This window comes from Dermacentor albipictus, chromosome 10, assembly GCF_038994185.2.
Source record: "Dermacentor albipictus isolate Rhodes 1998 colony chromosome 10, USDA_Dalb.pri_finalv2, whole genome shotgun sequence".
Classification (NCBI taxonomy): Eukaryota; Metazoa; Arthropoda; class Arachnida; order Ixodida; family Ixodidae; genus Dermacentor; species Dermacentor albipictus.
Genome location: NC_091830.1, coordinates 14,192,119 through 14,214,231, shown reverse-complemented (window position 1 = coordinate 14,214,231; position 22,113 = coordinate 14,192,119). Strand labels below are relative to the sequence as shown.

Below are 22,113 nucleotides of genomic sequence, written 5' to 3'. Positions count from 1 at the left end.
CGGCGGAGGCAACACACCCCTTTGGCCTCTGCTTCACATAGACGGCACCCCCGGACTGACCCACCCGGGGGAAATCGGCAGTCGCCTTTTCCTGTCCTCCTCTCCAATCTTCGTCTTTCTCTCCCGTCTTTTTCATCTTTCCTGTCTTCTCATCACTTCTCCTCACTTCCTAGTTTCCCGGCGGCAAGGGTTAACCTTGTGTAGCTAGCCAGCCTTGGTTATGCTGTATTTGGTTATAGCAGCGATGTACGGCTGGCGTTGGCAGGGTTTCTATAGCAGAAGCTCCTGTCACGTCCCCCTGTTGGGCTCCATGGTGGGTGGTCGGCATCGCGGCCGAAAACCCAACATTACTTATGGAACATGCTTTTCCTAAACTACCTGATCGCCCTCATAAACGAGGGCGCACCGAAGAAGTTTTTCAGTTTTTCGGACGTCAAGTCCACAATTTTCCACGTTTTCATGTTATCCACTCAGAAAAACCGGCTAAACAAGTACGAACAATCTCCCCGTTCCTAGTATCTAAGTCCCTTACCGAAGTTTTTGGCCCAGGATATAAGGTGTCAAGGATGGCTAGCGGTGACCTCCTCTTGGAGCTCCGCGACCAGAAGCAATTTGAGAAGCTGCCACAGCTAGTATCATTTGGGGAGACCCAAGTAGTAGTAACCCCGCACCGCACGATGAATACCTCCCGCGGCGTTGTCTCGGACGATGATTTGCTGGAGCTCACTGAGGCTGAGCTCTTGGAGGGCTTCAGCGAACAGAATGTTACAAATGTCAAAAGAATTAAGATAAGGCGAGATGGTAAAGAACTAGCGACCAAACACTTAATACTCACCTTCAATTCAAGTGTCTTGCCCGAGTCAATCGAGGCCGGGTACATCAAGCTCCGTGTAAGACCATACGTGCCAAATCCCCTCCGATGTTTCAAGTGCCAGCGTTTTGGCCACAGTTCGCAGAGCTGCCGAGGCCGCCAAACTTGTGCGAAATGCAGTGCGCACGAACACTCCTCTGAAGCTTGTGAGAATGCTTTCCACTGTGTCAATTGTGATGGCGAGCATGCCGCATACTCGCGGTCATGCCCGTCTTGGAAAAAAGAAAAAGAAATAGTAACAATTAAAGTCAAGGAAAATATCACTTTCAAAGAGGCAGGCAGGCGGGTTGCACACCTTCCTAAGGCCAGCTTTGCCGAAGTGGCGCGTCAGGGGGCAGCGTCACAACGGCCTCCGGCGACTGTCCGACCCACACGCAGTGAGTCGGCAGTTACGCCATCTGCCCCCACGGTGGTTGCAGCTAGCGCTGCTCCGCCAACCGAGGAAAAGGGGCCATCGACCCCGAAGGTGGGCGCAGCCGAGGCTGCCTCAACCTCCCAGGTCCCTTCCAGTGCTGGCAATGGCCGGCGCAACCAAATCCCCCAGGGAACCCCACCGACCTCCGGGCTGGTGGGCGCAGGGGTCCTGCCCTCCAAGGCGGGCCCTTCCCTGGTAACTTCTCGCTCGCAAGAGCACGTGTCCGGCGCCTCACAAGAGGCAATGGACACCACAACTATCCCCAAGGCGCCCCAGGCGCCTAAGGAGCGGCGAGGTTCCCTCGAACGCTTCAAAAAGAGCAAAACCCCGGTTACAGGGCCTCGAAAGGGCTCTGTAATCTAAGACATCCCTTCCGTTTCCGTAAACACAGCACCAATTAAATTTAAAATATGGATACACAAATCATTCAGTGGAATGTCAGAGGTCTACTTAGGAATCTAGATGATGTTCAAGAACTTATCCATAAACACAATCCAAAAGTGCTGTGTTTACAGGAAACACACTTAAAATCCAAAAACACAAACTTTCTCCGTACCTATGTTACGTTTCGCAAAGATCGCGATGATGCCGTCGCATCATCGGGTGGTGTGGCGATTCTCACTCATAAAAGTATAGCATGTCAATCTTTACAGCTACGTACGCCCCTTGAGGCAGTGGCGGTGCGAGCTGTTCTGCTAAACAAACTCATCACTATTTGCTCGCTTTATATACCCCCACATTACAAATTAACTAAACATGAATTTCAGTCCTTTATAGATGAATTGCCAGAACCTTATCTGGTTCTAGGCGACTTCAATGCACACAACTACCTTTGGGGCGACCCTCGTATAGATGCGCAAGGACGTCTTGTTGAACAGTTCCTTTTCTCTTCTGGTGCTTGTCTACTGAATAAGAAGGAAGCGACATACTATTCTCTTGCAAACAGAACATTTTCTTCAATAGATCTTAGCCTAGTCTCCCCGTCACTACTGTCTGAACTCGAATGGCAAGTTAACAACAATCCTTACGGAAGCGACCACTTCCTAATACTGCTTAGAACACCTGAAGAAAAGGAATATCCACCACAGGCTCCTAGGTGGAAAGTTGACACTGCCGACTGGGAAAAATTTCGAACTCTATCTTGTATTTCGTGGGATGACATGTCCTCGCTAGAAATTGACGCTGCTGTCGAATATTTTACAGCCTTCATAATAGATGCCGCATCTAAATGTATATCACAAGTAAATGGTCTGTCCTGCAAACGGCGTGTCCCGTGGTGGAACGACGATTGTAGGATCGCACGTAAAAATCAGAACAAAGCGTGGGGGTTGCTACGCGCCTCCCCCACTGCAGAGAATCTTATTAACTTTAAAAAAGTAAAATCACAAGGCAGGCGAACCCGCCGGCAGGCCAGAAGAGAAAGCTGGCAAAAGTTTTTATCAAGTATTAACTCGTTTAGGGATGAGGCCAAAGCCTGGAACAGAGTAAATAGGATTAGAGGGCGGCAAACACATTCACTCCCCCTGGTAAACCCACAAGGCGATACCCTGCTTGAACAAGCAGACTCACTTGGGGAGCACTTCGAGAGTGTATCAAGCTCCAACCATTATTCGCAAACATTCCTGAAATATAAAGAAATAGAAGAATGCAAGCCACTCATCAATAAATGCCGACAGAATGAACCCTATAATTGCCCATTTAGTGCTGCCGAGTTGAAAGCGGCCTTGAGCGCATGTAAGAGTTCCGCACCAGGATCTGATAGAATCTTATATGAAATGCTCAAAAACGTACACAATGACACGCAACTTACACTACTTACACTTTTCAACACCATCTGGGATGCAGGGTACCTTCCAACCGCGTGGAAAGAAGCCATTGTAGTCCCTGTTTTGAAACAAGGCAAAGACCCTTCCTCGGTGGCAAGTTACCGCCCGATAGCCCTCACAAGCTGCATTTGTAAGGTGTTCGAAAAAATGATAAATCGGCGACTTATTCATTTCCTTGAAGAGAGCAAAATGCTTGATCCTTATCAGTGCGGCTTCCGAGAAGGGCGCTCCACAACCGATCATCTCGTGCGTGTTGAAGGGAATATCCGGGACGCATTTATACATAAACAGTTCTTCCTATCGATATTTCTCGATATGGAAAAGGCGTATGACACAACGTGGCGTTACGGAATCTTAAGAGACCTGTCAGAAATGGGCATCCACGGTAATATGTTTAATATAATAAAAAGCTATCTTTCAAATCGTATTTTCCGGGTAAAAGTCGGCAATGCACTCTCACGTCCTTTTACGCAAGAAACGGGTGTACCCCAAGGAGGCGTGCTCAGCTGCACGCTCTTTATCGTGAAGATGAACACGCTTCGTGCTTCACTACCACCCGTCGTCTTTTACTCTGTCTATGTGGACGACATTCAAATAGGTTTCAAATCTTGTAACCTCGCAGTCTGCGAGAGACAGGTACAGCATGGCCTGAACAAAGTGTCAACGTGGGCAGACAGGAATGGATTTAGGATCAATCCTAACAAAAGCTCTTGCGTTCTCTTTACAAGAAAGAGAGGACTTATCCCAGATCCTTGCATAGAACTGCGTGGACAGCAGATACCTGTAAACAAAGAACACAAATTTCTGGGTGTCATACTTGACTACAAACTCACTTTCGTCCCCCACATTAAATATCTTAAACAAAAATGTCTGAAAACAATGAATCTAATGAAACTTCTATCTCAGACTACGTGGGGTAGTGACAGGAAGTGTCTAATGAATATCTATAAGAGCCTCATTCGATCACGACTAGACTATGGTGCCGTGATCTATCATTCTGCAGCCCCGAGCGCGCTAAAGATGCTAGATCCGGTCCACCATCTAGGAATCCGACTGGCCACAGGCGCTTTCAGAACGAGTCCCATACAAAGTTTATATGTAGAATCAAATGAGTGGTCACTTCATCTGCAGAGAACATACATTAGCCAAACATATTTTCTGAAAGTCCACTCAAATCCACAACATCCCTGTTTTAATACCATTAATGACATGACATATGCTACACTCTTTCGCAATCGTCCCTCCGTAAGACAGCCTTTCTCGCTGCGTGTGAGGGAGCTTAGTGATCAAATGCATGTCCCACTCCTCGAGCTCCCCCTAATGCATCCAGCCAAGCTGCTACCTCCTTGGGAGTGGCAGCTGATACAATGCGACACATCTTTCGTTCAAGTTACAAAGCACGCTTCAGATATCGAAATCCAAATGCATTTCCGGGAACTGCAGCACAAACACTCCTGCACGGAGTTCTACACAGACGCATCGAAGTCACATGACGGGGTGTCCTATGCAGCCGTCGGGCCATCCTTCTCGGAATCCGACGCACTGCATCCGGAAACTAGTATCTTCACGGCTGAGGCCTACGCAATACTGTCGACCGTGAAACATATAAGGAAATCAAAACTCAAAAAATCAGTTATATATACGGACTCCCTAAGTGTTGTGAAGGCTTTGATATCGTTCTGCAAGCACAAAAATCCTGTAATAATTGAACTCTATTCAGTCTTATGTGAAGCATATGCATCTAACCAGTATGTGATTATATGCTGGGTGCCAGGTCATAGGGCCATCGAAGGTAATGTTCTGGCGGACCAGATGGCCACGTCAGTTGCATGGCATTCTGCTAATCCTACCGCTGCAGTTCCTGTCACGGATCTGAAGCCCTTCTTACGGAGGAAACTACGCAACCACTGGCAACGCCTATGGGACGCGGAAACAAATAATAAGCTCCACGTGATCAAGCCACAGTTAGGATTCTGGCCCTCTGTAACAAAATCACGCCGAACAGATGTCCTATTCTGTCGTCTGAGAATAGGACACACATTTGGCACGCATAACTATTTACTCACTGAAAATGATCCTCCAACCTGCGGTAGATGCGGGGAGAGGCTGACCGTCCTCCACGTCCTCCTGGAGTGTCGGGAAGCCGAATATGAAAGAAAGAAACATTTTCCCTTAGCCTACCGGCAGCGCATTCCCCTTCATCCTGTTATGTTACTCGGCCAAGAACCTTTGTTTGACACCAACGCAGTCCTAAATTTTCTGAAAGATGTTGTCTTGCATGTTTTTAGCCCTACATATTCATAGCGGGTCCTCTCTTCAGAGGACGCCGCTGTGATAGCTCCTTGGTATAGCACATGCCTCTAGACCCTTGTTTTCAAGGGCTCTGGCGAGGCAGCAGTGCTCCAAGTAATTTTACCATCTTATACATTTTATATTTTGCATCATTCTTGTACGATGGATTTTAATGTTCATAGTATTCGTCATTAGTCATCGCCATAATTTTATAGTACGTAGATTTTACGCACTTTACAGCGAATATTTTTAGGCCACTTTACAGCCAAGTCACATCTTCCATAATACATCCTTAACACTACCACCGGTCATGGCGCTCTTTGGCCAAACCTGGCCCTTGCGCCACAAAACAACACACATCATCATCATCAAAAGTTATATCTTTGTTTACTTTTAGGTAGAATACCCACCTGCGTGTCTCCTTAAACGTTATATTTTTGTTTACTTTAATTGAAAATATTTCCTTTTCTTTTTTCCGGGATGGGCACGACCGCGAGTATGTGGCGTGCACCTCATCACAGATTTCAGAGTGGAGAGAGTGTTCGCAAGATTCAGAAGTGTGCTCCCGAGCCCTGCATTTCGCACAGCTTTGGCGGCCTCAGCAGCCCTGCGAACTGCGGTCGAAACGCTGGCATTTCAAACATCGGAGGGGACTCAGTACAAATGGCCTAACACGAAGCTTGATGCACCCGGCCTTGATGGACTCGGGCAGAACACTTGAGCCTAAACTATCAGGCGCTTGGTCTGGATTTCCTTGCTATCCCGGCTCGTGTTCATTCGTTTAACGTTGATGACGTGTTGCTAACGGAAGCCCTCCATCAGTTCAGCTTCAGTCAACTCCAAGAGATCACCATCTCAGACAACGCCATGGGTGGCATTCATAGTACTGTGCGGGGTTGCTGTTACTTGGGAATCCCCAAGTGAGACTACATTGGACATGACATGACATGACAAGAACTTTATTTGAGTCCTGAGAGACTGAGACCTCGGGGAGCCAAACCGAAGGCTCCCGAAGATCAAGTCGGTGGCTCCGCCCACGATGGAACCGGGAGATCAAGTCCCGCGGCAATGTCGTGGGCCCTCTGGACAGCCTGGAGTTGAATGGTGAAATTGCTGCTCTTGAGAGAGTCCTGCCATGGTTCTTTCGTGATGGGTGGAGAGGCGTTAAGGGCTGGGCACAGCCAGAGCATGTGGTCAAAGCAGCATGAGTCATGACCACATTTGAGGCACGAGTGTGAGTGTTGAGGATCTATCCTGTGAAGAGACCGAGGAGTGGGATATGTACGAGTTTGCAGGAGTCTTAGTGTGGTAGCCTGAGGTTTGTTCAATTTGGGGTGAGGGGGTGGAAATGTCCTGCTGCCTAGTCGATAATGAGAAACAATTTCGTGGAATGTACTTAATGGATCTTTGTGGATGTTGACCTCGTTCCAAGCCTGGCTACCCTCGACAGCGCGGTGCGTGAAATCGCGCGCGCTCCGGTGGGCCTGCTCGTTAGGATTACATCCAAGCGGGTTAATTGAGCTATCTAGATGGGCTGGTAACCACGAGATTTGGTATCCTCCTTCGGTACTCTCCCTAGTCCTTTGAAGTGCTTTGACCACAATACTGTACGCCTGTTCAGATATGAGGGCGGACGAGAAGGATCTAACCACGGTGCGCGAGTCCGAGAAGATGATAGCGGGAACTTTTGAGCTGTGAAAAGCCAGAGCGATCGCCGCTTCCTCCGCCACATGGGCAAACTTAGTATAAACAGAGGCTGCATTGACCAGGTTGCCCCCCGCGTCTACCACCGAGACAGCGAACTTATCCCCACTGTCATATTTGGCAGCATCGACAAAGAGGGCATCTAGCCTCTGCTGATTGATCTTTTTAAGGATGGACTTGGCTCTCGCGAATCTTCCTGGTTATGCACTGGGTGGATGTTTCGCAGGACAGGGTCAACCATGATGCGAGCTCTGGTTTCCCGGGTCAAGCTGACTTTGGTCACCGGTTTATGTCTGGGTTGGATTCCTGCTTCTTCTAAAATCTTAATCCCTGGCTTAGTGGATGAAAGTCTCATTATCTGAGCCGCTGTGTGAGCTTCTATTAGCTCATCGATGGTGTTATAGAGTCCTAGCTCCAGCAGCTTCTCAGTGCTTGTGGACTGCGAAAGGCCGAGCACGCGCTTGAGGCCGGTTCTGATTAGGGAGTCGAGCTTGGCCTTTTCCGCTTTACCCCAATTAAGGTACGGCGCGATGTAGGTGACATGACTCAGGAAGAATGCCTGATAAGCTCTGAGCAAATTATCCTCTTAAGACTGCCTCTTCGATTGGAGACGCGGGCTACAAGTCTTAGGACATTACTAGCCTGTCCAGTGAGCCTGTTGAGGGCCGTCGAGTTACAGCCCTTGGCATCAATGAGGACACCTAGTATCTCAACCGAGTCCTTCCTCGGTATGGGATGCCCATATTTAGATCGAATTTCTAACGGCAGAGTTTCCAGGGGCGAAAGATTTCTGACCCCCTGTCTGGACTGGCGGTATAACAGTAGCTCTGATTTAGCGGGGGAGAGTTCAAGGCCCGTGTTTGAAAGAAAATCTTCGGTAGCCTCCAACGCGCTTTGTTGGACAGTTCTTCATATTTTTTCTCGTTTCGGCGCTCCAAGAGGACATCACCCTTTGCGATCTTGGGCGCTTTATAACCAATACCAAAAACTTCGGTAAGAGACTTCGAAACTAGAACCGGTGAGATTGTTCGCACTGGCGTGTCTGGTTTTTCAGGGTGAATTGGGAATCAAATTATTTTTGACTGCCAAACAACTCGAAGACTTCATTGGTGCACCCCTCTTCAGTGAACGATAAGGTAGTAGGGAGGGAAGAAACCAGCCACAAGTGAGCGTTTTTTCGGGAATAACGCCAGCCACCTACCATGGAGCCCTAAATGATGACGCTGCAGAACCTGTGAAGTAGGTCCTGCAGCGTCATCATGCAATTGCACTATCCTGCAATTGCACCATCTTCGGTATAGGCCACGTAAGGGGAGTGCTTAACGCCTGCTTCACCTCCACCGCGGGTCGCCCCGGTGTTGTACTCAATTCGGGGTCGGTTCACCTATGGGGAGTGCTTAATGCCTGCTTAACCTCCGCCACGGTTTGGCCCGGTATTGCACTATCTTCAGGAAAGGCCCACTTATGGGGAGCGGTTAACGCATTCATCCCCTCCGCCGTGGGTCTTCCCTGCATTGCACTATCTTCAAGATCTTGTTTCTAGACAGGACACAATATTGGGGGAAGTAGCCCTTAACAGCTTCGCTGTAAAATAAATCACCTGGTATAGCGCATCGGCACAAAAATTTGCAAGTCTTGGTCCTTAATCACCTCTCCCTTTAACCGTTCAGTATTCTGAACGGTTAGTTTATTGATAGTGCGTTGGTCCTGGTAGCCTCGTTCTTCGATGTAAGTTTGGTGCACACGGATCAACGAGCACGTTTCGGTCATATATAAAGTAATATAACGCAGTGCATCTATTTGCCCAGCTCCTTCTGACATGTTCGTATCCTCTTCACGTAAGGTCAGTGCTATGTGTTCGTTGTATGGAAATAATGCTTTCATTTGGCGTTCAGATGCGTGAGTGGGTGGCCCGGTCGGCTCATTCACGGTCTTCAGCGCTGGCATAGGTTTCCAGCAGGGGACGGTAGATTCAATCCACAATGGGCGAACCTCTCCTGCGTCCTCGTATCGAGTAAAAGTACCATGCTCCAAGCTGGCATAATGTTTGCCAACTTGGCCGCGTTGTACCACTGGATAAGCTCAACCACGCGTTGAAAGTGATTGAACAAATCATTTAAAAACCTTCTATGCTCTAGGGTTCAGGAGGACGAGATAAATTGTGGCTCCACTGTCCATACTGGTTTTTCTGGATGCCAACGTTGCTTCGAAGAAACCTCCACACTCAGGATGTAAATTCTGAGGTTCTACAGCATGCCCGATGGGAAAAAAATTCGGGGGTTTTACGTGCCAAAACCACGGTTTCATTATGAAGTATGCCGTAACGGGGGACTCCGGTAATTTGGACCACCTGGGGTTCTTGAACGTGCACCTAAATCTAAGTATATGGTTGTTTATGGACAGGTGTGTCTACTGGTACAGGGCTGGCATTGCGGCTGTCAGGAGGAGTTAGTGACATACGCCGCAACCGCCCACCGATTTGTCAGAAATTAGAAAAAGACAGGAGGGAGTAATGTGCTGGTAAATTAGAAAATTCGACACTATCAAGCATACCGGTGTTAACTTCTAAGTGCTTGATAGTGGCACCTAGTGGTAATATGGCACCAGATTTAATTGAGGACAAAGCGTTTAACATGAGAGACAAGACATCGGCAACACGTTGACATTTCTTTTAGCCTTTAATGTTCAAACTCGCCCTTATTCGCTCACCTTTTTCTCTGGCGATGTCATTAAGCCCGTCACTACCTGGAAGCAAACAGACCTGCTTCCGTGAAAGCGGCCTTCTCGGGTAAGTAACAGCAAAGAACACGCTGTCCTGGCGCGCCAAAAAACGAGACCTGTGACATTATTCTCAAGAAAGCAGAGGGCCACACCGTCAGAGGCTGCGATTTACATACATTTCCGCTGTCTATTTCTTGGTGAGACGTATAAGCTGGCACGTCGTATCCCTCAAAGAACATTTCCACACTGTCAGCATACTCCCTTGGAAATGAAAAATTGTGTACTTACATGCTTTGTGTACAGCGCTCTAATGAGTAAGCAATTTATTTTCTTTGTTCGGATTATCGAGCACCATTCATTTGTAAGTTTTAAAGGCCCGACTTCGTGTTTCCTGTGTATATGTATGATAGCTGACATTACGTTCTAGTGTGTATTATATGAGCTCTGTGGCGATTTCTTTGTTGTATATTAGCTGACTGTTATACATTTATGTGAGCTTATTCTGAGGTTCAAATTTCCTTCCTGAGTTTTTCGCTCTGAACTCGTTTACTGCATTTACGTTACCCGACTTAGTCTTTCTTGTAACGTTCGGCTTTTTTTTCATATTTGCTGTGTATTTGTTCAGTGTGAAAAGCTGTCACCAGCGCCACTTGAAGGCGCCAAAATTTCCTATATACAGGTAAACTTCGACATAATGGAATCTGTAAAATTTCCCATTTGCTCCATTATATAGAAATTTCGTTGTATTGAAAGTCAATCTATTCTGCAAATAAGTTCAGTCGCCGATCAATTTCTTTTACACGGGAAGGGGCCGCACAATTTTCAAATTTATCGGGCAATTTAAAAAAGAAACAAATTTTAATGGGAAAACGATTAATTTTGATAGATTTGGGAGTCGGCGATGAATGACACGGTTTGATGCCACGTACGTCGACGACATCTTCACATCGGCGGTCGGAATTAAGCGAAACCAGCCACGCTTTTACGTGGCAGTCCGCCCCCACCCTGAACCCTCGCGCGCGCTTGATAGCGTTACCGCGAGCTTGCCCCCTCCCCCTCTTTCTCTTTGCTCGTGTAGGAAGGCGGCACTCGTGAAGCCAGCATCTCTCTTCTCTCCCCCTCGCAAACTTTCCCTCGCACCTAAAACACCCAGTACGCGGGGCGCGATAGGATCTTATCACACTTGGACTTTATCGGAACCTGATGTCGCTCCACTCTGCTTGAGCTCTTGTCGAAGGGTGCGCGATCTGAGAGGTGCGTTTGCAAGTAGCCGCTTGTAATTCAATCATTTGGCCATCTCCGTCCGCGGAAATTTACATTTATTCTCTCGGCATTCCTTCGCTGCGGCAGTGACATTTCGTTCTATCGAAATCGCTTACACACTTTGCTATATTGAGGTTCTGAATACGTGGTGTTCTATAGGCAACAGGTTATGAAAGGTAAATGATTCGTTATATCAAGAATTTCGTTATATTGAAGGTGTTGCTATGTCAGCGTTCAACTGTATTAGGTTTTTAAAAAGTTACAGCAAACTTTTTCGACTTCATCCTGCTGTTTTTTTTTTCATCTTTTCAATGTCATTTAAAAATAATTTTAAGTTATCGATAGTATGTTGTTGAAGGGTAGGTTAACGACCTTGGAAAATGCAACATGCCTTAATGCAGATTCAACACAATAATTCAAACTGCAATACTTGAGCAATCACATTTTACAGTGAAACTACTGTAAAATGAATGTCGCATAGTGCTACTGCGGTATGCTTGCTAGAGTGCAGCTGCGGCAGCAACGACTGTGACAAAAGGTACAAACAGACACAAATGCAGGTAGTTGGCTGGCTATGTCATGATATCAAATAAGTACTTGGTATTTTTGGGCAGCCAATAATAATCGTCGTTGCCAGATGTTTAAAAAGAAGCCCTGCATTGCGCCAATGTGTTGTAAAAGAGTTTTTTTTTGTGCGTGTGTGGGGTATTCAGATTCACGCTTGTACCTCCCACTGTGATGTTATCGCTGCCGTCGCCAAAGTGGGTGAGAAATGTTAATGATAAGTGCTGGTTATGAAATATTATGATAAACACAGACACAACTATAGCAGTGAAAGATATAACAGGTGTTCGTTTAGTGTCAGCGAGAAGCAAGTTCGTCTGCGATCGCTCCACCAGCACAGCTTTGAGAACTAAAGCAAGATTTTCCTTACACTTGCAATGGCAATAACACAAAATCTTAATTTCGTAACTTGAAACATATCGCTGTATGGATACCTAGGTTACTAACAAATACGTGTGTTCTCTTTTCTCAAGATACGCAACGAATAAAATTGCACTCGAGAAATCGCCAATTTTGCGAAACCTTGTCACATTACAACTTTCAACATTTGCAAAGCAAGCAGCAAATCACAAAGATCTACTCGTGTGCTTAATTCTATCTGGTTTCGATGACTGTTTCAGTGACCTTAACCCTCAGAAGCTGAGTGATTCGAACAAATATATAGCGCACTCATAAAACATTCATTGTGAAGCTCAGGTAGTATTGCTAACATTTATGCCAGGACGGTGAATGAACACTAGCCGCCCTGGCTCATGCTGTAATTCAGCATTCTCAGACACATAAATGAGAAAGAGATAATCACGAAATGTTTTGCTGTTGTTTCTTCAGCAAAATGTTTGCAATTTGGCACTCCTCTTATCATAGTAACATTCCTGTTATAAGCATATCTTCAGTCATTACGAAGGTAATTCACAGAATGTACTATCCTAGCTTAAAATATTGAGCAATCAAAACTTCTTAACTCATTTTTACTGCAGGACGACCAGCACCTTGTCCTTGACGTTACACGTGTTAAACATGACATTAGACAAAGATGAATTTTGAATATTGCAATTCTCGATTGATCATACCACATGATTAAGCAGGATATATCAAGCAGATATTGCTACAATTTGTGCGCGATTTATTGTCTGAGATTGCTGTCATTATGCATATGCTTCGCGGTCTTCACTAGTCCAAAAAGTGGGAAAATTTCAAGTATCTTCTAAACACGTTAATAAGCTCGCGAAATCGTATGCGCCTCCGGGTCACATCAACGCTTTCTTTCTGCATCTTTTTCTAGTCGGTTGCAGCCGGGAGGAGTTGGTACAGGACAGCATCACAGTATATCCTAGAGTTCTCGAGGACAGAGAAGGCAACTCCGAAAAAATTCTCCTCATACGTGATGGTCATTCTCTTAAATTAACGAAAGCTTCAGTGCTGTCAGAGAGAGTGTCGCTGCAATATGGAACAAATGATGGCGTCATCAACCGCTATGTGAGTGAAATGGCGATGCACGTCACACATTTGATGTACACCTATAAACACTCTAAATCTCTTGCTATCTGCCTTCTTTTTTTTCTCGTTGTCTATGATCACATGCTGCAAATTTCCGAAGGGCGTTTTGCTTTATCTCTACTTATACTAATACTACTACTAATACTTTACTAATAGTGCAGCATTTTTTGTTCACTTAACTCTTCTTGTGCTTAGACCTCTCCGATAGTGATTTCCGTAGAAAGCCCGGTAATCAAGCTTGCAATAATAAACAAACCACAAAATAACAAGCTCGCTTTTAACATCAAGTTTCTATACTGGCGGAAGTGGCTTTACGCTCACAGGCACTCATTATTATGTCAGAATGACGCTTTGCAATTCCTTTATTTTTGTTATGCATAAGTTGATCTGCATGTCTGTAATCAAAGTTATTTTCTCGCAATGTTTTATTCAGATTGATGGAAAGTATTATGAGAGACATCTTTATCAGGACTCTGAAAAACAGGCAGCATTACTAGTGAGACCTCAAGTGGCAGGCGATTACCATATTGTAAGTGACACTCCTGCTGACTCATTTATTTCCTTGCTGCAACAGCGGCGCGTGAGCTTCTTAATTTAAACATGACGTACTTATCTAGAGCGGACTGGTAAACGCTTCGCATATGATTGAGCCGTTGACAACCTCAGAGAGATCACTATCCGGAGGAACCCCGCACAAGTTATCAAGGTTAAACTTATTGAAAAGAAGCCTTGACATGACAAAAAGAACCCGTAAGTTTTCTACAACCTTTCTTAATGCCTATTTAGTGGTTGAAGCAGAAAATATCTGCATTTGTACCAAAGATACGTTTACCTGATTTCTAGAAATATACATACTCACTCCCCGAAACATTCGCCGTAGATTTTTGAGCCTTCATTTACAATCGTAGCTAGAACTGTGCTTCTGTAATTTGTAAAGAGTCTGAGAATTCTCCACAGCGTGAGTTCTTGTCTTCTAAGATGTTAGATGAGTGTCAAGCAGACGTTCATCTTCTATGAAAATGAAGAAAGCAAATCTATTGTGACAAAACAGGCTTGTATACCAATCCTTGCTGATTTCAACGTCAAGATTTAGTTTCCTAATTTGTTACATTTCATGGCATGGTACTGCGCTCTGCTACGAAGCGCCCGTGGCAATGACGCAGTGGCTGTAGTTTTTCGAGGCTTAGCGCTAGGTTGAGGGTACAATTGTCATCAGTGTCAGATGGTGGCATGGTGGTGAAAAATAACACTGTTGAGGCATTGATCTCTTAATAGTAAATGTTGAGTTGGAGCCATCCGTTGCGCCAACTCGCATAGCCAGATCGTGGCTACAGGACTGCAAAACTCAAAAATTTATCTTACTGTAACAGACATACTTGTCTTACATAACAGGGTTACGGACAACCTTCTTTACTACTTTGCGAGGATTGTCCTGCTTTTGACGACATATGCAGTGGCATTACACTGGTTCTGCAGGTGGCATATCGATTAGGTTATTGTGAGCACAAAGCTGCGTTGACGCAATAGCAACAAAAACATAAAACTATCACGTTACTGCCTCAATGTATGCATTTATATCAACGTACGCGACAATCCTAATCTTTGCTTTGGCTACTTGTTTCAGGAAGCCCAAGGCGGAAAATACCCTGGTACCTAAAGAAAGGTTTGCCTATAGTGCACGCTCAGTGATGTTGCCTAGTCTCAATTGATGCATAAATAACCATGTTCTCCCCAACAGAGCCCCCACTAAAGGTGCCGAAAAACTTCACCATCGAGATGGTGTTCATCAGTGACTCTACCCACTCAGAGATGTTCGACAATGCATCAGAGCATATTGATTACGTAATTGTGTTCATGCTCGGGGCAAGTATCAGCACATATTTCACATTTTATAAAACCTTGATACAGTACTTTGCATATGCATGATCAGATTGCAGCCATGGCGCCCTACATTGGCTCGTATGCCACCTTTCCCTCGCTCCGAATAAGCAGGCCCTAAGACAGGGACTTGAAGCATTTTCTTTTTGTCTTAATACACTTGGCGTAGTCCAAGGTACGACTCAAAATTAGACTCTAGCGTTAATGCTCACAAAAGAAATTTCAGAATGGTCATCTCTCGAAAACATGGTTCATTAAATTATACTCAACGTGCACCTTAAGTCGTAATTGAAAATGGTCATTAAATTGGATGATCCGACAGAAATGCACTTGTACATTAACCTTTGGCAAGCATCAAGTTAACCAAGCGTCTGAAGAATGTCTGAAGGCTCCTTAACGACGGTTGTCACTACACGCTGCACTCAAAGACAAGGAAAACGAAAAGCAGGAAAGAAGAAAAGAAAATTTCGGCGGGGTGCCCTGCATTTTCTGCAGGTATCACAGCACACAAGCATAAAAACGCCTTGTAATCAGAAAACGTTCAATGCATAGCAGATGTTGTAATTAGGGGTCGTCAGTTAGGACTGCAGTATATTCAGGTAACACTTTTTTCATCAAGAAAGGAAGTGGAGCCGAGGGACTCGATTTTGATCATTCTTTGTCATCAGTCACTTTTACTTTATGGCAACAGTCTATAACGTTTCATTAACCCTTGATGCTTAAATGTTCGCAGTGCAGGAAAACAGACATTGCTTCATAGACAATTTCGCACAGATTTACGGAATGCGAAAAGCATGTTCGTGAGCAAAATGCCAAACAGGGGGTGTTTATCCCGTTAGGTAAGCTACTTAACGCTTATCGCGGGTGAGTATTGCGAATCAAACTGCTGCTCGATTTCAGGTTAATATTAGGACTGCTTGGCTCGCATGCGATTTTGCGACATTGCAACGATACCCCCTAGGAAGATCACTGTATTAACCTTATGCTGCCAAGGGAATAGTTTATTCAAGCCATCGTGCTCGTACAAATGAGAAAAGAACTATTGACTACCAATAGATCATAGGCCAGGCCTACTGTGTCATAATGTCATTATTTTTATAAATGAGAAAGCAGTCCCTTTTGATGTAATCAAATTCTTCGCATCAATTTCAATACTTAAGGTTCACGACGTAAAAGTCTTTTCTTCAAGACAATGAAGTTCATACGTTTTCCCAGATCACTTCACAAAACAAACGCCAAAGTAACTAACTCTGTGGTTTCTAATCTGCAGGCCAGTCTTCGTCTTCAGCAGCTTAATCCCCCAGGCTCTATAGCCCTAACCTCAATCCGACGTTTGGGTACTGTAAGTATAAATGCTTATTGTCTATATCCGCGCTAAACATGAATTGTATGTCCAGGAAGAAGACAACATCTATCTCAGCCTGTCGAAAGACGACAGGCTTGTTGCCATGGAAACCATGAAGAAAATAGGAAATCATGCAATATTCGACCATGAATTGTACGATGCAGACGCAGTCTATTTGACCACACTGTAGGTGCAATTTCTAAATTATCTATTAAACAATAACAATGATTAATTTCCTCTTCCTAATTCTCTCAAGGGGAACCTTCTGCTCATGAGATTTATCTGAATACAATGTAATAAAAAATGCTTAGTCTTGGCAACCATTGCACCAAATTTGATAACGTTTGTTGCAGTTCAAAGAAGCTTAACTACTCAATGCATAAATTATATTGTCTCAGGCCGCTGCGACCTGCGCTCCTCTTGGCAAAATTAACGGGCGCAGCCCTTATAGGCGGGGCTGCCGTGATGGCCGTAACGATTTTTTCAATTTATGGCATTATTTTACGCGCAAGCGTCACTGTCACGCTCTTCAAGTCCGCGGGAGATCTATGAGGCCGCGAAGCAAGCGAACGAGGAAGGCGCCTAGAGTTGAAGAAAATCACGCGCCGGGAATAGTACAAACGAGCGTGGTCTGCGCGCGGCAAAGTACCACCACGTAGAGGAATGCGCACGTAATGTTAAGCGAAGTGGAGATAAAGAAACGAGGCGAAGCGTCGCGCAGGAGAAATGTGGGCGGGTGTACGCTGGGTTGACCTCTTCTGGCAGTTGCTACTGGCTTTCCTTGCGATGCATAAGTAGTGAACATGAATCAAAAACATGAACCACTATGCCACCGGATTTGCATATTTATTGTCCTACCTTTACAAACGCCACAAAACCTGCATTTGCTCTCCTTTTCGTATTTATCATTTCCTTAAAGCACCAGCTTCGAGGCCAAACCAGAAAGGCGCGCGAGCTGTCGGGGCCGCCATTTCGCATTGCCGATATAAGCCAACCGCAACGTGTTTTCTGGGCGCGCGTGAGACCGCAGCCACGAGCGAAACGTGGCGAAGCGGACATGTCAAGTGAGCGCACTCTCGCCGCCGGTCAGGCACAAGTGAGACAGGACGAGCAGTCAAATCGAGCTCCAGCTATCGTAAGCCGCCGCAAACATGCCGAGATAACAGAGCACAACAATTCGCGGCGCTGGTGTCAGTCCAAGCGGTCTAGGCCACGCTGCGGAGCGTTCGTGTTAAGCGTGCTGACGGCTGTACGTTGCCCGTGCGAGTGAAATCGTGCGATGACGAGCCGACGGTGGCGGCTGAATCCCGCGTGCGCAAGGAGAGAAACCGCTCCGTATTCCGTCGCGCGCATCGCACCATGGCACTGTGAGATGGGATGGAGCGGGGGCGCTGTTTATCTTGAAAGTAATCTGCTTCAGGGGCACAGTGAAGATGGGCCGACGGTTCGTAGCGTTGACGTACGGTCAGGGGGCGGACACTCCGTATACATCCCATTGGCCGTTTTTGAGCAGACGCTCTTTCGACGCTAGCGCCAAGGTCCCCTTCAGTTACGGCCCTAATCAAGGGGCGACGCATTAGGCAAAATGGCGGCGCACATGATTGTTTACGTTGCCATGGCAACAGCAACAGCAGCCGCGCGGCGCCTCCTCTCCCAAACGTTTTTCTTTCCTTTTTGTTTTTATTATGCCGACCCGCTCCACTCTCTTTCTCTCTTTCCCCCATGTCGCGCGCGCCGCTCACTTTTTTTTGTTTTTACCCGTAAGCGGCGCGTTTTTTCTTTTTTATAGCGCGCTTGTTACCGCGCGCCACGCGCCAGCTCGCAAGCAATGCGCGCGCTACGCGGCGCATTGGCATTGCTTGCGAGCTGGCGCGTGGTGCGCCGTGGGCTATGCATTGGCACGCACGCAGTCTTGCCCATACTTATATTATACCAGCATGTGGCGGGACATAAAAAAAATTCTACTTCCAACACAACAGATGTTTAGCCTCGCTTTATTGACTTCGTTTCCGAAAAGAGATTTTTCTTACAACGTGGTGTGATACACGCTCCAAAAATGAGCAAAAGTGAGAGGTGCATGACATATACAAGAGTACTAAAGACAAAAGTTCACAGATGGTGAAATAACAAAAGAAAGCGTGCAGTGAAAGCGCTAGAAAACGCGAAGGCCATTCCATGTATACACATATAAAAACAACATTTTTATATAACGTCCTCAAGACCTAAATGTAGACGAGCTCCTGATATGTGCACTAAGATATTGCACAAAATTGGACGACGTGTATGACGTAGTCATGACAACTATAAAAAGGGAAAACTCACTAGTAATGGCAAAAACAAGGACACGCAAAACACCTGAAAGATAGAATAAAATGCTAACATTGTTTGATTGAGAGCCATACCAAAAGAAAGCTCACTTATAGATCTGCACGAAAATATATGAAATGCTTGACATGTTCATTACTACTGAACAAATTGAAAAAAACATGGCAGAAAAAAATAACATCGTACTAAAAACTGAAACAAACATTATCACATTATTTCGCACTTGGTCACAACTTGAGTAAAGGTGGCAAGGGAACAGGAGATAGTCGGCTTTTGCAGCAGCACATAGAAAACATTCGCAGAAAGGCGTATTGCTCAATCAAAGACCAGGTAAAACAAGCCAACACGACCCTTCTTTCTACCCGAATGCAATGCTTAGCAGTAAAATTACGTCACTTAAGGCACTAAGTCGTACCTCCTGGGCTGTCCCTTGTATAATAAACATGAACTGCAAAAATCTGCATGTAGGACACTTGCAATGCTCATGCTTTCCAGAGGAAAAAAAAGCGTATCATGCCTACACATGAAGGTTGTTCGCGCGGTTTTCCCATCGGGGGTTACTGAGATAGTACACAAACACTAACAGTAATTTTTCAGCTGTTAGTTGGTTTGTAGAACGTGATACACAGAAAAAGCACTGAGGGCGGTATGGAAAGCTGGGCAAGTTACTGAAGTTGCAGAATGAGACTTGGCACAGAAAAACACAAGTCACAGACCAGGTGACAATGAGGAGGAACATCTATTTGTCAGCTTTCTCTACCGGGAAGAGGCAAGTGTAGCACAATCAAGGCGCAACGACGTCCGGAGCCTCATGGAGTACACAAATGGACAGGGCTGTGTTCGTGTACATGCGCCTTCTGATGTCCTTGGGTCTGAGCGCTCACCTGTTGTCTTTGGGCACCCGGAACAACCTTGCAGGGCTTGTTTTTGAGGTATTTGTGCACCACTGCACGATGCACGAGCGGTACGAGTCGTGAAACGGGTGAAACATCGCGGAGCACAAGCACACAGCTACCGAGGAACACAGAACTGACTAAACTAGCCACGTCGGTAAACGCACAGCAGCGCACGTATCTCGATGACAGTAGATAACAAAAATAAAGCGTTACGTAGCGGACTAAGCAGCAGCCGGGCCGGCGGGGATGGCACGGCGGCGCGGCGCGTAGACAGTCGAAGGTGAGGGAGTTGAGAGTGTATTACGAGAGAGGGCGTAGGGAGAGGAGCCTAGCGGGGGGAAGGGCTTGGCCACCTGGATCGGCGCGCGTGCGCGCGATGATCTACGAGGCCATGCAAGGGAAACGGATTTTTGCGTCGCCCTGTACACAGATGGCGCCAATTTCCTGCGCCACCGGAACCGAGGAGTGTCCCCCCCCTGGTACGGTGCGTTCTCACAGCTGAGTTTGCGTTGAAGCGATAGACAGCACGAAGGCCACTACGTTCGCTCCTTCTGCCACGGTTCCTCATTCCAGCGTTTTGTTAGCGAGGGTCCGCGGTCACTGAGTGTGAAGTGTTCATGTTTGGCTTTGCGCGCCGACACCATGCTAGGTAATTTAAATAGTAAGCGAACGTTTACATATGGGCGTTCTACTCCTGCTGCTTCTGCGTAAGGCGTTGCCACGCGAGCCCTGTCTTCAATACAATCAGTGGTGCGTCAAGGCACAGTGAGGGCCGATAGCGTCGTGTGCGCTAAAGCACCCATACACTTGTGCGTCGCCGTTTTTCACGACGTGAAACGTAACTATAATTTTAAAAAAGGTCGCGAGATTTTTCAAATAAAAAAAACTGAGTGCAGGTTTACACCTCAGTAATTCGGCAGTACATGACGATGCCACAATTCTGTAAATTGCACATAATTATACATCTAAAGCGAATAAAACTTATGTTGTTGATACTGTTTGAAATATGCCGCTAATTTGTGAGTGAGATTTCTGCAAAACCCTTGTAAGCCCTAACAATTTCACTTAAGCTGCAAACTTGTGTACAAGCCTTCTCGGCTTCAGTTGTCCCAACAGATGCACATACGTAACCACGATATGTGTTTTTGGTGCCGAGTTACAAATTTGTGAACTTTGTGTTTTATTTACCTTTACCTTCGCAATATTAGGCAGTTATAAAAAGTATGGTATTGTAAGTTTGAGCTCTGCTTCGTATAGTCCCTAGAATCTAAGTTTCTCTCGAATTCAGCCGGTCTCACTGGAATCAATTCAGTGGTTACCGCTTGAAAGCAGTTCTGCTTTCACGAATATTTGAATAACAAAATCGTTGCTGACCTCCAGCTAGAGCTCCTTCTTAAGTGTTAAGCTTACGCCGCCACTAAGCTGCACTTACCAACTCTTGCGCATGCTTTCTGTCTATGTGCTTGCCTGATACGTTCTGTTGCAGTTTCACACGATAGCCAGCGTGTCAGCATGCAACCGGAGCGACGACAGGCCATTTAGTTTGTGCATAGAACTATAAATAAGAAGGTCTATATTGAAAAGTAGATTTTAAGGCAATGCTCAAGGCATGTGAGGCACGAGGCCTGTGAAGCACAACGCTTGTGAACTAATGCTTGAAATTCGTCAGACGAAGCCTCGCGTACCTAGTTTCGTAGTAAGCTGAGTAACATGCTTTTCAGCATGTTACTCAGCTGTGTTACTCAGGACGAATCCAGACTGGATTCGTCCACTGCCGAATCCAGTCCTCGGAGTGCATAACGACCTGGGGTATTTACTTATCCTGGAATGTCTCCAATTCACACAATGTGGTCAAGTTGTGGGATCACTTCGTTGACGCACGCATGAAATCTCGCTGGAGGCAGTGTGTGTGGGCGGTTTGGACCATGCGCCAGCGGCCAAACGCTACCGTATCACAACAATGTCTTGCATGATGGTTTATCTTGTGACATGAGCGCTCACGTATCCCGCTTCATCCCGTTATAGAAAGGGCATTTGCCAGCAGGGTTAGAAGCCAGGGGTTGCTCTATGGGAAGTTTCTTGAGGCAGTGCCATTTCTCTTCAGGACTTTTCGGTAGACATGCTGATCTCGGGTTCGGAGCGTTTCTTGAGTCAAGTTTCGCTTGGTCACTCCTGGGTTCACTCAACCAGCGGCTTTCTGGTACAAACATGTACAACGCCGACCTTATGTCTCTGTTCTACATAAGTGAACATGGTGGCGATATGCTAATTGCACAGTCATGCCGGGCTGGGGTGGTCACATTTATTAAAATACGTCTTCATCTTCTAATGCTTTTGTCCGGATTGTCCTATAGTGCTATGACCTTCGATAGTTTGTTGTGGTCAAATGTTCTAAATGTATTATTTCAAAAGTTGTATTAGCGCGCCTGTACCAATATGATTTCTTGGCTACCATGTCATTCCCCGGTGTTATGAAGAATGGTCACCAGGTCGTAACCGGTTGGTGATGTCTACGT

At 46.0% G+C, this 22,113-nt stretch overlaps 1 protein-coding gene across 1 annotated transcript in view; it reads left to right on the top strand.

Moving 5' to 3' along the window:
• The first annotated feature begins 10,042 nt into the window (after positions 1 to 10,042).
• The window catches only part of LOC135897854 (venom metalloproteinase 3-like), a 28,656-nt gene continuing 16,585 nt past the window's right edge, over positions 10,043 to 22,113 (top strand). Inside the window, exons 1-8 of the mRNA XM_070527405.1 lie at positions 10,043 to 10,143; positions 12,939 to 13,132; positions 13,587 to 13,682; positions 13,771 to 13,903; positions 14,778 to 14,816; positions 14,892 to 15,016; positions 16,302 to 16,373; positions 16,429 to 16,562. Coding sequence (XP_070383506.1) covers positions 10,098 to 10,143; positions 12,939 to 13,132; positions 13,587 to 13,682; positions 13,771 to 13,903; positions 14,778 to 14,816; positions 14,892 to 15,016; positions 16,302 to 16,373; positions 16,429 to 16,562 — 839 coding nt within the window. The 5' untranslated portion in view covers positions 10,043 to 10,097. The remainder of the gene's footprint in view (positions 10,144 to 12,938; positions 13,133 to 13,586; positions 13,683 to 13,770; positions 13,904 to 14,777; positions 14,817 to 14,891; positions 15,017 to 16,301; positions 16,374 to 16,428; positions 16,563 to 22,113) is intronic.